This window comes from Xiphophorus maculatus, chromosome 13, assembly GCF_002775205.1.
Source record: "Xiphophorus maculatus strain JP 163 A chromosome 13, X_maculatus-5.0-male, whole genome shotgun sequence".
Lineage (NCBI taxonomy): Eukaryota > Metazoa > Chordata > Actinopteri > Cyprinodontiformes > Poeciliidae > Xiphophorus > Xiphophorus maculatus.
In genome coordinates, this window is record NC_036455.1 from 14,420,806 (window position 1) to 14,435,907 (window position 15,102).

The 15,102-nt window shown below is 44.6% G+C and overlaps 1 protein-coding gene across 1 annotated transcript in view; it reads left to right on the top strand.

Annotated features, from left to right (window-relative positions):
- The window catches only part of epha10 (EPH receptor A10), a 79,787-nt gene that overhangs the window by 23,166 nt on the left and 41,519 nt on the right, over window positions 1–15,102 (top strand). Inside the window, exon 3 of the mRNA XM_023344942.1 lies at window positions 450–1,122. Within this exon, the coding sequence (XP_023200710.1) occupies window positions 450–1,122 (673 nt within the window). The remainder of the gene's footprint in view (window positions 1–449; window positions 1,123–15,102) is intronic.

Below are 15,102 nucleotides of genomic sequence, written 5' to 3' on the forward strand. Positions count from 1 at the left end.
TTGGAGGTTTTAAAATCCTCACAAACGTTTCAGCAGGATGAAACTTAGCAGCTGACAGTGACTCAGCGCTGAGGATGATGAGGATGAAGAGGATGATGAGACTGTCACACATCTTCTGTAGGGAGCTGTTACAGTTACAGAGTTAAAGATTAACAACAATAATTTGTTGTTTTTAGCCTGTTTGTTATGAGCTAATGTTTCGTTAGCAACCTAAATATTTAGCTTAATTAGAAAATGAAATATTTAGTTTGGAACTGTGACATTTATAAATGTAGAAATAACATGATGAAAAATGCCACTGCATAAGAAATTTCTGGTGTTACTTTTTTATTGTAACTTTGCAGACGGCTTTCCGTTCTGATGATGAGGATGATGATGAGGATGATGATGAGGATGATGAAACAGGTCAGGCTGTGCTAACGTGGCTGCTGCTCGTGTCTTCCTGCCAGTGGGAGGAGATCAGCGGCGTGGATGAGAAGTACAAGCCGATCCGGACCTACCAGGTGTGTAACGTGATGGAGCCCACGCAGCAGAACAACTGGCTGCAGACGGGCTGGGTGGCGCGCCGCGGCGGACAGCGCATCTTCGTGGAGCTGCAGTTCACGCTGCGCGACTGCAACAGCATCCCCGGCGTGGCCGGGACCTGCAAGGAGACGTTCAACCTGCTGTACGTGGAGTCGGACCGGGACCTGGGCGCCGTGACCCGGGAGGACCGCTACTCCAAGATTGACACCATCGCCGCCGACGAGAGCTTCACGCAGGGAGACCTTGGGGAGAGGAAGATGAAGCTCAACACGGAGGTGCGGGAGATCGGACACCTCAACCGGAAGGGCTTCCACCTGGCCTTCCAGGACGTGGGCGCGTGCGTCGCCCTGGTGGCCGTCCGCGTGTACTACAAGCGCTGCCTGGCCACCGTGCAGAACCTGGCCGTGTTCCCCGACACGGTGGCCGAGGCCGCCTTCGCCACGCTGGTGGAGGTCCGCGGCGGCTGCGTCAACAACTCGGAGGTGGACAGCGACAGCCCTCCCAAGATGCATTGCAGCGCCGAGGGGGAGTGGCTGGTGCCCATCGGGAAGTGCAGCTGCAGCGCCGGCTACGAGGAGGGCCACAGCAGCTGCGAAGGTAGGCGGGGCCAGAGGGGGATGGGCGGGGTCAGATGATGGGTGGGCGGGACCTAAAGGAGGAAACTGGAGAAAGGATCTGCGATCTTTCCAGATTCCTTTCTTCCCTCAGGGGCCGATAGATAAACGGTTTGTGTCTCATTAAATCATGATCTCAGTTCCTTTGGTTCGTTTCTTTCAGGCTGGTTTTTGACTGATGGTTAAAGAATCAGCAGCAGTTTGTTCTGGAATCAGAAATGATTTCTCTTCTGCAGATTTAGTTTTGTGCTGCTGCGTTTTCTCAGACCGACTCTGAAGGTCAGCGGGTCGCTTCGGGTCACAGAGGTCAGGTCAGACTTCCTGTTTTTAGGAGATGAAGATGAGGAATGTGATGGTGAAGAAGTGGAGCAGTTACCTGCTCAGGTGGAACTTCTGATTGGCTCAGGTCGGGTTTGATGAGGCTGATCGTTGCTTTGCAGCGTGTGTGTCACGCTGGTCGCCATGTGAGTCGTGGTGTGTGTGTCTCAGCAGTGTGAACAGCTTTGAGGTGTGTGTGTGTGTGTGGTGGCTCAGCACAGTGACTAAGTGTCCAGGCGTCCCACGTTGTTTCTGTGGCGTTGACAGAAACTCCTCCACCGTTCAGCTGGTCAGGCTTTTGTTGCTGCAGCTTCACTGGGCATCAGACTGGGAGCACTGGGAAGGCTTTGAGGTGTGTAAACTCTGTTGCTGGTGGAGCTTGCTGACGTCCTCAGATAAACTCTGGTTCTGCAGATGTTCATGAAAGTGGTAAAAATTCGACATTGATGCTGCTGAGTCCAGACTGAAGGAAAACCTTCTGCTGATCCTGATTGTACTGGAAAACCAATTCAGCAAAGGTGAACGGTTCTGGTTTCAACATAAAGAAAAACTCCAGAGAAGACTCTGGACGTCTACTCTGATTACTGAGTGAGACAAATAAATATGGCTCTCTGTAACAAAATGGAAAAAAATATTTTTTTCTGATGAAATACGTTTTATGTTGTGAATTTCCCTTTGACAGTATGCAGTTACAATCCAGAACCTCCAGCAATTTACAGGACAGACTCTGAGCATTTACTAAATTTCATCCCTAAAATAAATAACAGACATTTTGGAAAAGTTTTTTTTTTTTTATGAAAGTCCATATGAATATTCCAAATATCTATTTATTGCAATTCTAAATATCTTTTTTTTTCTTGACTTTTTTCCACCAACCGATTTCTTGCTCTAAATGTTCATTATAACTAATAATGATGCTTTTTGAAACAAGAGAGAGTCAAAGTACAGCTCAGAAGTCCTCTCCTGTGTTAAACAGTGCGGGACATTTTCTCTGCAGCTCATTGGTCGATTTGGGTGACCAATAGAATCAGCCAATAGCCAATAGAATCAGAGGGAGTTTAGATACACTTCAGTCCGGTAGGTGGCGGTAGATGCACCTTTCGTTGGTTTCCCAACCGCCAATAAAACACAGAAGAAGCGGGAAGCCCGGAGTTTTTCCACACGGTTTCCAAAGAGACAGAAAAGTTGAAAATAGTGAATGGATTACCGACCTGAGTGGAAATATTTCCTCTGACGTGGATTCTGAGCAAAAACAGGAAAGGTGGGACTGGATTCAGGGTTTTGGCTTCATGAAATGAGCTGGTTTTTGTTTTTGTCTTTTTAAACGTGTCGCTGTGATTCTGGTATGATTTTAAACGGCGTCGGTTTTAGTTTGTGTCGGTCGGACCGTCGTCGTTTTACCGGATCTTCTTCTGTTTTTGTCTTTAGCTGCTTAGTGCTGCTTGTTTGAGGTATTTTTACTGAGGTAGAAAATGTTGAAAATGTTTTTGCCTGTGGATATTAAGTCCGACCATATTGATTATTGTAAAATGTTTGGATTGATTTGTTGGCAGAAGTTTGGGATGAATGTTTGTTTAGAGCGAAGGATTCATCTGCAGCTTAAACACATTATAGGGATAACATTCAGATTTATTAATTAATAAATTGATGCTTAGTGGGAGACTTTGGCAGAATGTGAAGATAAAACTGTGAGAGTTCTGGTGAACAGAGAAGTTTTTATTTATCTTAAATTCAAAATGTTTGTACTTTTGTACAGTTTTGGTTTCATTACTGCTCTGACTGTGTTGTTTAAGCAAATTACCTTTTTTGAGTCTGTTTACTCCAGTTAGCGATTAATCATTATTAAATTAGATGAGGATTATGTATTTGATGAATCACAATTAATCTGATTGATTGCTTCAGTATTGGTTCATGTTTGGGGATTTCTGGTCTGATTTTGTAGAGGTTCCTCCTGAACAGAATGAAGGAGAACCTCAAGGCCGACGGCTCAGCCTCTTCTGTTTCTGCTTGATCTATTTGGATCGATTAATCACGATTAATCGTTTGAGCCCTAATCAGGATGACCCTCCATGGCAGCTACTGGAGACCCATCCAGGTGGGAAACATCCCCTCTGGTTGAGGGACGTGTTGGGAACCTTCAGGACGCGCAGCGTTGCTATGGAGACAGTTGTCCTGATTCCAGACGAGTGAAAGAAAACTAACAGTCGGCCATATTGGTTCAGTCCAGAAGGACCTGCTGGTAACATTTGAGAGAAATACTAGAGCCATTACAAAGATCCAGTGGGGAAGCCTGAATCGGTGACCGTTGGAGACGTTGAGGGCAGAAAGTCCGGCGGGTGAAACTGGAAACATGGAGCGCTGCGCTGGAGTCTGAGGCGGCGGATCCGATGAGCTCATTGTTTCTGTTAACGTTGTGATTAAATGAGCGAAATGAAAGACTGGAGCCGGTTAAACGGTTGTTCCTGCAGCGCTTCCTGCTGCGCCTCTAATCGCATTTACTGACAAGCAGAGAGAAACGCAGCTTCCAGAGAAACATCTGAACCTGTCGGCAACAGGAAACCGACGGCCAGTTTAACAGAACCCAGAGGTTCTGATGACAGGAGGTCCGATTGGCTGCAGACGCAGCGATTCAATCTGCTAACACATTTCTGTGTTCCTCCTCTTTTATGATAAATATGGAATAATATTGTTAGGATTGTGGAGAAATGAACCTCAAACCTGAAACTTTACAGAAATCTCAACATTTTCTAAACTTTTCATCTCGTCCTCGAATGTGACGAGAAAAGAAAGTTTTAGTTCAAACCTGAAGGAGAAACAAGAACTTTTCTAATAATTCAGCTCAGTTTGTTTGGAAATGTTGTCTGGTGTTTGGACCGGACAGAGGTTTTGGATCCAACGGAAGTTTGGACCCAACGGAGGTTTGGTTTCCAGTGTCGGGTTCTGGTTCTGTTCTGAATGGGTCTGGATCGGTTCTATCTGCAACTGATGTTCCTCCTAATCTAAAACAATGAAGCTCTTCTTCAGTCCTGCAGCCTTTGGCTGTGCTGCTGTTTCTGCTCTGATAGTGAGGAAGAGGAAGAGTGGCTAGTGATGTCATCAGATCACTCCACTGAGAGTGATTATGATGAAGGTCCAGCTGTTCCTCATTTGACATCATTACCTGAACACACACACACACGCACACACACACACACACACACACACACGCACACACACACACACACACACACACCCACACACACACACACACCCACACACACACACACACACACACACACACTCAGTGCATGTGGAGCCGCAGCGCCAACATCTCCCTCTGCACCACAGCCATTGATCAGCTGTAATGCTCTACTAAACTGAGCAATTGTGCTGGGACTTCTCACCCACACACACACTAACACACACGTACTAACACACACGTACTAACACACACACACACACACACAGAGCAGATGTGTGTTCTGTAGTAACAGATTGGTGTGTTTCTCTGTTTGCTGCTGAGAAACAATGAATGCAAAGCAGCCAATCAGGGCGGAGCAGAAGAACAAACTAATCATGCTGCGTGTGTGTGTGTGTGTGTGTGTCTGTGTCTCCGTGTGTGTGTGTGTGTGTCTGTGTGTGTGTCTCTGTCTCCGTGTGTGTGTGTGTGTGGGTGTGTGTGTCTCTGTGTGTGTGTCTCTGTCTCCGTGTGTGTGTGTGTGTGTGTGTGTCTCTGTCTCCGTGTGTGTGTGTGTGTGTCTGTGTGTGTGTCTCTGTCTCCGTGTGTGTGTGTGTGTGTGTGGGTGTGTGTGTCTCTGTGTGTGTGTGTGTGTGTGTGTGTCTCTGTCTCCGTGTGTGTGTGTGTGTGTGTGTGTCTCTGTCTCCGTGTGTGTGTGTGTGTGTGTGTGTGTGTGTCTCTGTCTCCGTGTGTGTGTGTGTGTGTGTGGGTGTGTGTGTCTCTGTGTGTGTGTCTCTGTCTCCGTGTGTGTCTCTGTGTGTGTGTGTGTGTGTGTGTGTGTGTGTGTGTTGAGTTGCTTCTTATTTACTCCTCTCTGTAATTGTTGTTGTTGTTGTTTGTTTGTCTGAAACGCTCTGAGTGTCTCCGGGTCGGTCAGTAACATCCAGGAACCGTCCAGCAGCTGAAGCGTGATCATCACACACACAGAGGAGTTCTGGTTCTGGCTCCGGCCGTTTGGGCTGCTGCTTGAATCCAAACAGAACCTCGGTTCTCAACGGGTCAGGAAGGAAGCGCAGACAGAACGATGTTTGGGTCACAACTGGACCGGGTTCTGATCGTGATTAAAAAATTGATTCTGCTCAGTAAAGTCCAATCTGGGACGGGCTGACCCAGAGGAACTGCAGCTGTGGGTGGCGCTGTGATCCGCTCACATTTTAGCATTCAACAGAATCCTGCAGAATCTTCCAACTGAACGTCGGACTTAAACTTTTTCTGTCTGACATCATCAAGCTTCTGGTTCTGAAGGTTCTGATGGTTCTGATTGTTCTGAAGGTCCTTCCAGGAAAGTTTGCAGCAGAACTTCCTCCTCTGTCTCCTCGGGGTGTGAAACTCGTCTTCCTCTTCATCGCTTCCTGCCGCCTGAACTTCCTGCTCCGCGTTTCCTCAGAACGAAAAGCTGCCGGTTCAAATCCTCTGATGATGTCATCAAATCAGAGAGAAGAGCAAAGCGCTGAGGACCTGAGGAAGAGGAGGAGTGTGATGAAGAGCAGATGAACTCACACATGTTCTAGTCTCATTATGAAAAACCACCAGCAGAAACACTGGGAGGAAATGAATTATATAATGCTTCATATAGGCGTGTGTGTGTGTGTGTGTGTGTGTGTGTGTGTGTCATGTTCTCCATCCTGGTCTAATTAAAGCACCGTCTCTTCCTCCATAATTACTGCTGCCTTCAGCATTTCTCCTATTATCTCTGGTTTGCTTCCTCTGCCCTCCTACCCTGTAATTTACCCCCCTCCTCTTATTGCCCTCACCCTTTTACCCCGCCCTGCTACCAGAACTCGTTCCTGATCTCATCGCCGCCTCATGACCTTCTGACCTCCAGCTCTGCTTCACTTTCTCCTTGTTGGCTCTGGTGTGTGTCTGTCATCATTTCTCACTTTATGAGGACCAGCTGGACCTTATGGGGCCCAGAACCCGGACAGATCTGCTGTTAAGATACTAATGGATGCAAAATGACTGGAAGTTCAGGCAAAGTCCTTCTGAAGACAGTCATAGTCTTTGCATGTGTGTGTGTGTGTGTGTGTGTGTGTGTGTGTGTGTGTGTACTTGTTTATCTGTCTTATTGAGGATGTTTCTGATACATTCACTGACCTTCTGAGGACCAATGGGCCTTATGGGGACCAAAGCCAGTTCGAATACGATGGAGCCTCTTATGTAGGGTCAGAGGTCAGGTTTAGAGATGAAGTGTGAATCAGGGCTGACAATTATTTCCCTAATCGATTAATTGATTAGTCTCATGATTAATTGATTATTTTGATGATTAATCAGAAAAAAAATCATTTTGCATAATTTTTCAGATAAGGGAATAAATTAAGATGAATAAGAAAGAAACAAATAATTTACTTCAGTTTTAAATAAGAAAACAAACATTTTGTCTGAAATGCAACGGTAGCATTACTTTGGAGAACGTTGGATTGTTTCAGCAAACGATGAATCTACAGCTAAAAATTCTAACATGAAAAGCTCAGTCCTTCCTTCTTGACTTGTATATATACATTATAAGCCAATATATTATTTTATTTGGGATTAACCAATTAATAAATGAATTGTTAAAGGTGCTTGAGATATTTTTTTTACAGAATCTGAACCTGATGAAACTGACACCAGAGGAATTTTGAGTAGATCAGATCCATAAACAGTTTTTTTTAATGCAAAATGTTTATATTTTAGTGCATTTTTGGCTTCATTGCTGCTCCAATGATGTTCTTTCAGCAAATGGCCTTTATTTTAGTTTCCAGTTAATGATTAATCAAGTAATCGATTAATCACAATTAATTAATTAACAAATAATCTGATTAATTATTTCAGCCCTAGTGTGAAATAGGGTTAGGAATAAATGTGGTTAGTAGAATGAGTATTAGCCAATAAAGTCTTACTGTGGGTAGAAGTACAAACTGTGTGTCTGTGTCTGTGTGTGTGTGTGTGTGTGTGTGTGTGTGTGTGTGTGTGTGTGTGTGTGTGTGTGTGTGTGTGTGTGTGTGTGTGTGTTGGGACCAGGTGACAGGGTGAGTCGGGTTATCAGTGTGACATCTGCTGGAGAAGCTCTGAGATTTCTCTGAAGTGCCGTGGCGATGTGTGTGTGTGTCTGTGTGTGTGTGTGCTGGCCTCCTGCGGTCCATCAGATGTTTCTGGAGTCTCTCTCTGTCTGCTGTCTCGTCCTCATCAGGAAGTCTCTTCATCTTCATCCTCTTCCTCACGCTGCATGCCTTCAATCTGTTTCTGTTATGTTTAAAACGGAGCGAGCTCCTCCTCATCCTCCTCTTCCTCTTCCTCCTCCACCCTGACGGCTCCATTCACTCCTTCGCTCCACCACCTTCCTCCCCTCCTTCTCCACATCATTTCGTTTTAAATCATTCACTTTCTCCCAGGAGGAAGACAAACATGTTCCTTTGAGCTCAGCATCTGATGAATTTATTTTGCTGGCCAGACAACCACACACACATGCACGCGCGCACACACACAAACAGTCGCAGACAAAAATCTAAATGCAGAAACATTCCCACATCGGTCTGTGAGCGCTCCGGCAGAGGCCATTAAAACGTCGCTCGCTTGTTGAAAATGGGAGCTGGAGGGACGCCAAGAACTCTCTATTCAGCATCTCCGCCTCCTTCCATCTTTACAGAAAGGAAGAAGAAAAGAGAGGATGATAGGATGAGGGGGGGATGATGGAGAGGTGGAGGAATACATGCGCTGCCTCCTGGTTGCACTGTTTGTTAGTCTCTCTGCATAACAACCGAATGTATAAAATATGAGTTGTAAAAGCAGCTCTGAGTCCAGACGCAAACACAAAGAGAGAGAGAATGAGGGAAGGTAAAGAACAGGAAACTAACCTGAGATGAGAAGAAAAGCAGGTCAGAGAGACGGATGAAAGCAGACATGATGGAGAGACGGAAACAGAAGAATTTGATATTTAAAGAGAAAGAAACAGCAAACATGCTGCAGATGTCATCAAGTTTCCTTCATCTCTGATCAAACACACCAATCTGTTTTCATAAACAGTTATTCACTCTCCGATCAGTCTGTAACGTTAATGTAGATGAAAATGCCAACATGCGTGTGAAAGTGTTCATGGATCAGAGCCTGAAAACACCAATAAAATGAGAATAATGGAGATTTAAACAAAGTTAGTTGGTAATATCAGATTTTTTTATTATCTAGAGAAACTATTCTGCTTCTGCTTCAGCAGTTAAACGTTTAAATCTCTGATTGTTCTGGTCGGTCCGGTCCAGGTTGGTTCTGCTGCTGATCTCAGTCTCTTTAGCAACAATTCACTGAGACGGTTGAGTTTAGGATCCAGAGCAGCTCAGAAATAGCAAGTCAGAACCAGAACCAGAACCTGAGGAAGTAATTACCACAGCAACCAAAAATCACTGACCTTTGCAGGTTTTTAGGTTTTAAAGAGCAGAAATGATGATGAACTTCAAAATGTTACATGATGTCAGACCTTCTCCCTCATATTACAGCTTTCAGTCTTTAGATCAGAGTCATGAATTAAAAATGACCAACATGAATCCATCAGCTGCTTGGTGTCGTTTTTAATCAGGTTATCTGGCCGCACCTCGTTTCTCTGAGACATTCAGAAAACCTCTGGGACATCCTGCAGGATGAGTTTTACACCAAACACTGTTCCTTTCCTCTTTCTGTTGATCTGACCGTTCTGGCTGGAATAAATGAGCTGCTCTGGCTGCAGGTGATCAAACTAAATCAGGTGAAACGATTAAAATGACCAACAAAACTCTGAGTTTCTGTGAGGAATCAGAAAACGGCTCAAACTGATCAGCATCCAGAAAACACGTCAGGTTCCAGAAGAAATCAGCAAAAAATGTCATATTACAACAAATCCATTGACATCATATATAATTTTCAAAAATGGCTGTCATGGTTGTAATGGAGAATAAATGTTTGCAATAACATTGGCAGTAGTTGTTGTCAGCTTTGGTCATAGCTTTCCAAAAAGTGAACTAACCACTAATTGGCTAAACAAGAACCTTAGCTGTTCTAAGACTGCACCTCTAAGCACATTAAAATACTAGAGTAGGCTAATGCTAAACCAAAAAACACGTAAAAAAATAGAGGAAGCTAATGTTAAAATGCTAAACATAGTAAAAACTTTGCAAAAGCTACTTCTAGACCATTAAACACATTTTAAAAAGTATAGGAAGCCAACACTGAGCTGCTAACCACATTACAAATTAGCAGAAACTGACACTAAACCACTAAGCACTAGAAATTAGCAGGAGCTAATGCTAAACTGCTAAGCACATAAAAATTTACATAAACTAACCCCAAACTGCTAACTGTATTAAAATATTAGCAGACGCTAATGCTAAGCATTAAGTTGAAGTTGCATCAATAGGATGAATAAAGTTGAAGATGTGACATAAAGTTCATCCAAGTCGTGAAAATGAGGAACATTTTATGACAATAACTGATTTAAAAGGCTTTAAAACAGCAGCCATCTTGAAAACTAGAAACTGAGTGGTGAGCATGCAAAGTTTGCAACACGTTAAAGATTTTTCCTGTATTATGCTGCACTAATGGAGGTTGTTATTTAGCAGCAGTTTGGATCGTATTTCTCCTCAGTGAAACGTTTTAAAGCATGAGGCGATAATTCAGCTCATGAGAGAAACGGTGCCGCTGCGCTTCAATCTCCTGCTTCCATCTGCGGCTCGGCCGACGGTAATGTGTTTCCATCTGTCCAGAACCCGAGTGGGATCAGAGGACGGATCCGTGTGACCCCACTTAACCTCCGAGAGAATCACTTTCATCCTGCTGGAGGCGGCGCGCTCCGGATTATTACAGCGGCCGCCGTCCGAGTTCTCACTGCGGGGAATGATGAGAGGAGACCAGCAGCTCCTCACTGCTGGGTGGATTTCTCGCTCCAACATCAGTTCGGTCTTCAGCGCGGCCAGAAACTCCTCGGATGTTAAAGATTTCATCTTTGAATCGTTTTAATCTGAAAGCTTGGAGCTGATTTCTGGAGGTGAGGCCTGGTCACCCAGAGTTTGGTTTGACCCTCCTGAGCAGCGGTAGTCACATTATGATGGAGCGGAAACGATTAATCAGATTAATCAATTAATCGATTATTCAAATAATCTGCAACTAATTCAGTAATTTATTAATTAACTGGATTAACCAGACTCTAAAAAGGCCATGTGCAGGAATGAAGCCAAAACTCTACAAAAGATATATAAACATTTTTCATTTAGGATAAAAAACATTATTTGTATGTAAATCTGTTCAACTCCTTAAGTGGAGGTTTTAACTTCTCCAGGTTCAACTTCTGTAAAATAAAATCTCACTAAACACCGTTTCCTATCCAGTTGTTGATCATTATTGATGTTAAACGAAGCAGAAAGGCCGGAGCTGTTCACATGTTGATGTTGGGAGGATTTTTAGCTGCAGATGAATATTTGCTGTAAATGATTAATCGTTCACTGCAGATTTTTCATTCAGGCCTTTTTATGCAATATTAGAAATAGAATAAAAGATGCAAATAATCAAATTATTCCTTTCAAAAATAAAAAAAGAAAATTTTATTGCGTAAAATGCAATAGCAGCATTCCTTCATGTCCCCATGTTTTATGAGTGATTAATCGATTAACCACCAGGATAATTGATTAATCGTCAGGATAATCGATCACGAAAATAGTGGTTAGCCTGATTCTGATTTGAATAGGACGATCAGACGGTGGTTCTGTAACACGTTGGGTTACAGTCTGACGCTGATGTTGGCTTTGTGTTGATCGATGATGATGATGATGATGATGATGATGATTGTTTCTTCATCACCGATCAGGTCTTCCTCATCTTCCTCATGTCTCTGGCTGTTAGTCCAGACTGAGCCAACTCGGCTCTCCGTCCCTCTGCCTCCCTCATTTTGTTGTCATTTGTCATCAGGCAGCCACACACACACCTCACACACCTGCCCCTCCCCCCACACACACACCTCACACACACACACACACTCTGGTAGCGATGAAAGAGATGGCATTTCCAGAGACACCTGCGCCTCTGCGCTCCCGGTCCTCCCCCGGCGCTGCACACGCCTTCACATATGCACAGCGCTGTTCCACAGGATTTGTTGGACACGTGCGTCTGCATATGCTCACACGTGCACTCTCACGTGCACGCCCACGTGCACGCCCAGAGACAAACAAACTGCACATATGCATCGGCTCCCTCTGCCTCCAAGGCGCATGTGTGTGTTAGTTATCCAGAACGCAGTCCATCTGCCTTCACGGCTAAGCTACGCTTGTTTACCCCACACACACACACACACACACCCACACACACACTCTGTTAGAAAGGATAATCAGGAGCATTTCCACACACACCTGTCCTTCTCATATTGACTCAGCAGCTCGTTAGGAGGCCCGCTGCAGATGATTACTTTTCTACTCTAGTAATCTATCGATTATTCTCATGATTTTCTATCAAATAAGAAATTTTCACTTTCTGTTGTTTCTATTTAAGACAGTAAAAGAAATAAATGCAAGAGAAAAAGATGTAAAAATCCATTTGAAGCTTGAAGTATGAAAAAAATTCTTCATAAAATATTTCTTTGCTACTTTATTCCCATCATTTCGGATCCAGTGTTGGCCTAAATGTTGCTCCTTACATAACTCTGCATGTTGGAGCAGTTCTGGATGGTTTTATGAAATCATTAAACATAAAAACTGTAAATCTGCTCAGAATTTTCCAGCTGCTTTTTAATAAATGATGCCGTTCTGCATAACTTATGGAATATTATAGTGCAGGTGTGTGTTAGCTTTAGCTCATTTGCTCTTTGGCTGTTTTGGTTTTGGAGACGACTCCAGGACAGAACCAGAACCAACTGAGTCCAAATCGTTCTTCCTTGTAGATTTTTTAATCGAGTTAAACTTAGATGAATTAATCACATTTTAATCAAACTGTCTACAAATAAGCAACATTTTCAACTCAAAATTCCCTTTTGTTGCTAAATTATTGAATAAACAGACATCAGATATTTACAGTTTTTAATCTGTTCTTTAACCATCAGACTGGAGCAAAGAGTTTCAGGAAGCTCAGCTTCTTTAGACACTGACATTAGCGTTAGCTGCTACGTGGTTAGCATTGAGATGCTATTTTAGGCTAGCATAGCTTCGCCGACAGTCTCAAGCGTCCAATCAGATCGTTTAGAAACAAGTTAACCTCAGTGGGACCAGAGAAGACGCGTCGCTGTTAGCGGATGTAGCTGTGCGTCAGATTTACTGGCGTACCAGAAACAAGTGAACTTAAAGGTTCCGGCCGAAACTTCTGTAGGTAAAAGAAAAAATCAATTAATTTCATTAAAATCTAATTAATGAATAAAAAGGAACATGTTGAAAAGCTGACCGTTGATTAAAGTGAAGTTTTAGTTCCACTAACCTGTTTGCTCTGACTGTCAGTAACAATACTGTTTATTAATGGAGGAAGTTAAAGATTAGGGTGATGGTGAGGAGGCATTCCTCGTTTTAATGTCAGTCAAGATTTTTCCATTATTGAGGAAGAATGAATAATCTGTGGCCAGGCATTTTTATATAAGATGAATATTGGAAACATTATTGTTATTATTATTAATGGAAGAACAGAGTGTGTGTTTCCTCCGGTTTGGGTCTGAGACGTTTCAGAACCGGATCATTTAGTTCTTCTGTTCTCCGTCCAGAACAGCAAGAGAACCCAGACTGAGCAACGGCCGAACATCGACGGGTTAACGCTGACTGGAGGGAAACGAGCTGCACACACACAGAACACACACACACAGAGAACACACACACACACACAGAGAACACACACACACACACAGAGAACACACACACACAGACGTCATGTATGAGCAGATAAATCGTGTCGGCTGTATTGTCCTGCATTTGCTTTGTGATGAGCATCAGCTCCGTTAGTCACTGAAACTCATCCTGGTGACGGGTGTGTGTGTGAGGGTGTGAGGGTAGGCGTGTGTGTGAGGGTGGGTGGGTGTGTGTGTGTGTGTGATATTTTACCCTCTGGTGGAAAGTGTCTCCTGGCGTCAGTCATCCTGACACCAGTGCAGCTCAGACTGCTGCTGCTGATGGATGTTGGACTCATGTAGCTTCTCTCTTCGTTTGGGACGAAATGAGGAGCGATGGATGGAGAGAGGAGGAAGAGGAGAAGAAGGAGGACAAAAATGAGGAGGAGGAAGATGAGGAAGGTCACAGTGAGCCAGGAGGGGGCAGGACGTCACTGAGACGCGTCTCACTCATCTGACTGAATCACAGTTGGCTGGAAGCTGGAGGATGGATATTTATTGCCCTGTTTTCACACACACACACACACACAAACACACACACAAACGCCCCCCACCCCCATACACACACACACACCCCCACACACACGCGCCTACACACACACCGACACACACGCGCCTACACACACACAGACACACACGCACCGACACACACACCGACACACACGCACGCCTACCCCTGCGCTGCCTCAGCTGTGGGGTTTTAATTTGTGCATCGTGGCGTCGCGTCACGCTGGCCGTCTCTCCCGGGTCGTTCCTCTCATTCGGCGCTCAGATAAATCTCATCTCAGGTTCTGATGGCAGCTGCAGAACCTCAGGTCCGGCCCCGGTTGGCCCCGGTCCAGTCCAGGTCCGGCCCCGGCAACACCTCTCTGGGTCAGAGCGGCTTTCTGAAGAACAGACCATCTGTCGACCAGATGGTTCATCAGCCGACCTTTCAACTCTGACCCTGGCAGTTTAAACCTAATGGCTCTTCAATTAATCGGCAGAATAATTAATTATCAGAAAAACTGATTGAACAGAATAATCAGTTTGCTGCAGTAATGATGAGCCTGAGCCCCAGCACGGCGTGGTGTAAGTGCCGGATGTCATCAGGCTGGTTGGTGGAATCTGAACCAACGTCTGACATGATGTCGCCGTTTGGACGCTGGTGAAAGTCCATGAGGAATCGCAGGAGGAGGAAGTGGCTCTTGTCGTTGTTTAAGCAGCTGGAAGCGGAGAATTAATGGCCGTTCGGATGCAAACAAGCTCTGAATGAATGCAGGAGCCGCCTGTCTGATTACACACTGAAGGGATTCCATGCAGACGGAGGACAAACTGTGAATAATAGAGAGCAGCGACAAACAGGCTGAGGAGGCATTAGTGTCGCTGCTGGAGGAGTGCAGGAGAAAACACGCCACAAGTCTTGTTGTTCTGAATTCAATCTGCCAGAAACAGGCCCGTGACTCATTCTGGGCTCTGGACGGTAATTCACTTAAACTCAACGCGCCGCATTAATAATTCATGGAAGTGCTCTGATTTTAGCTCAGCTTTGTTCTCTGCTTGTTTCCTGAGTAGAAAGTTTGTCTGGAAAAGACTTTCTGTCTGATTTCTGCCGTTGGATCCGCGTGTCTGACTCCGCTCACATCCTGCGTCTGTCC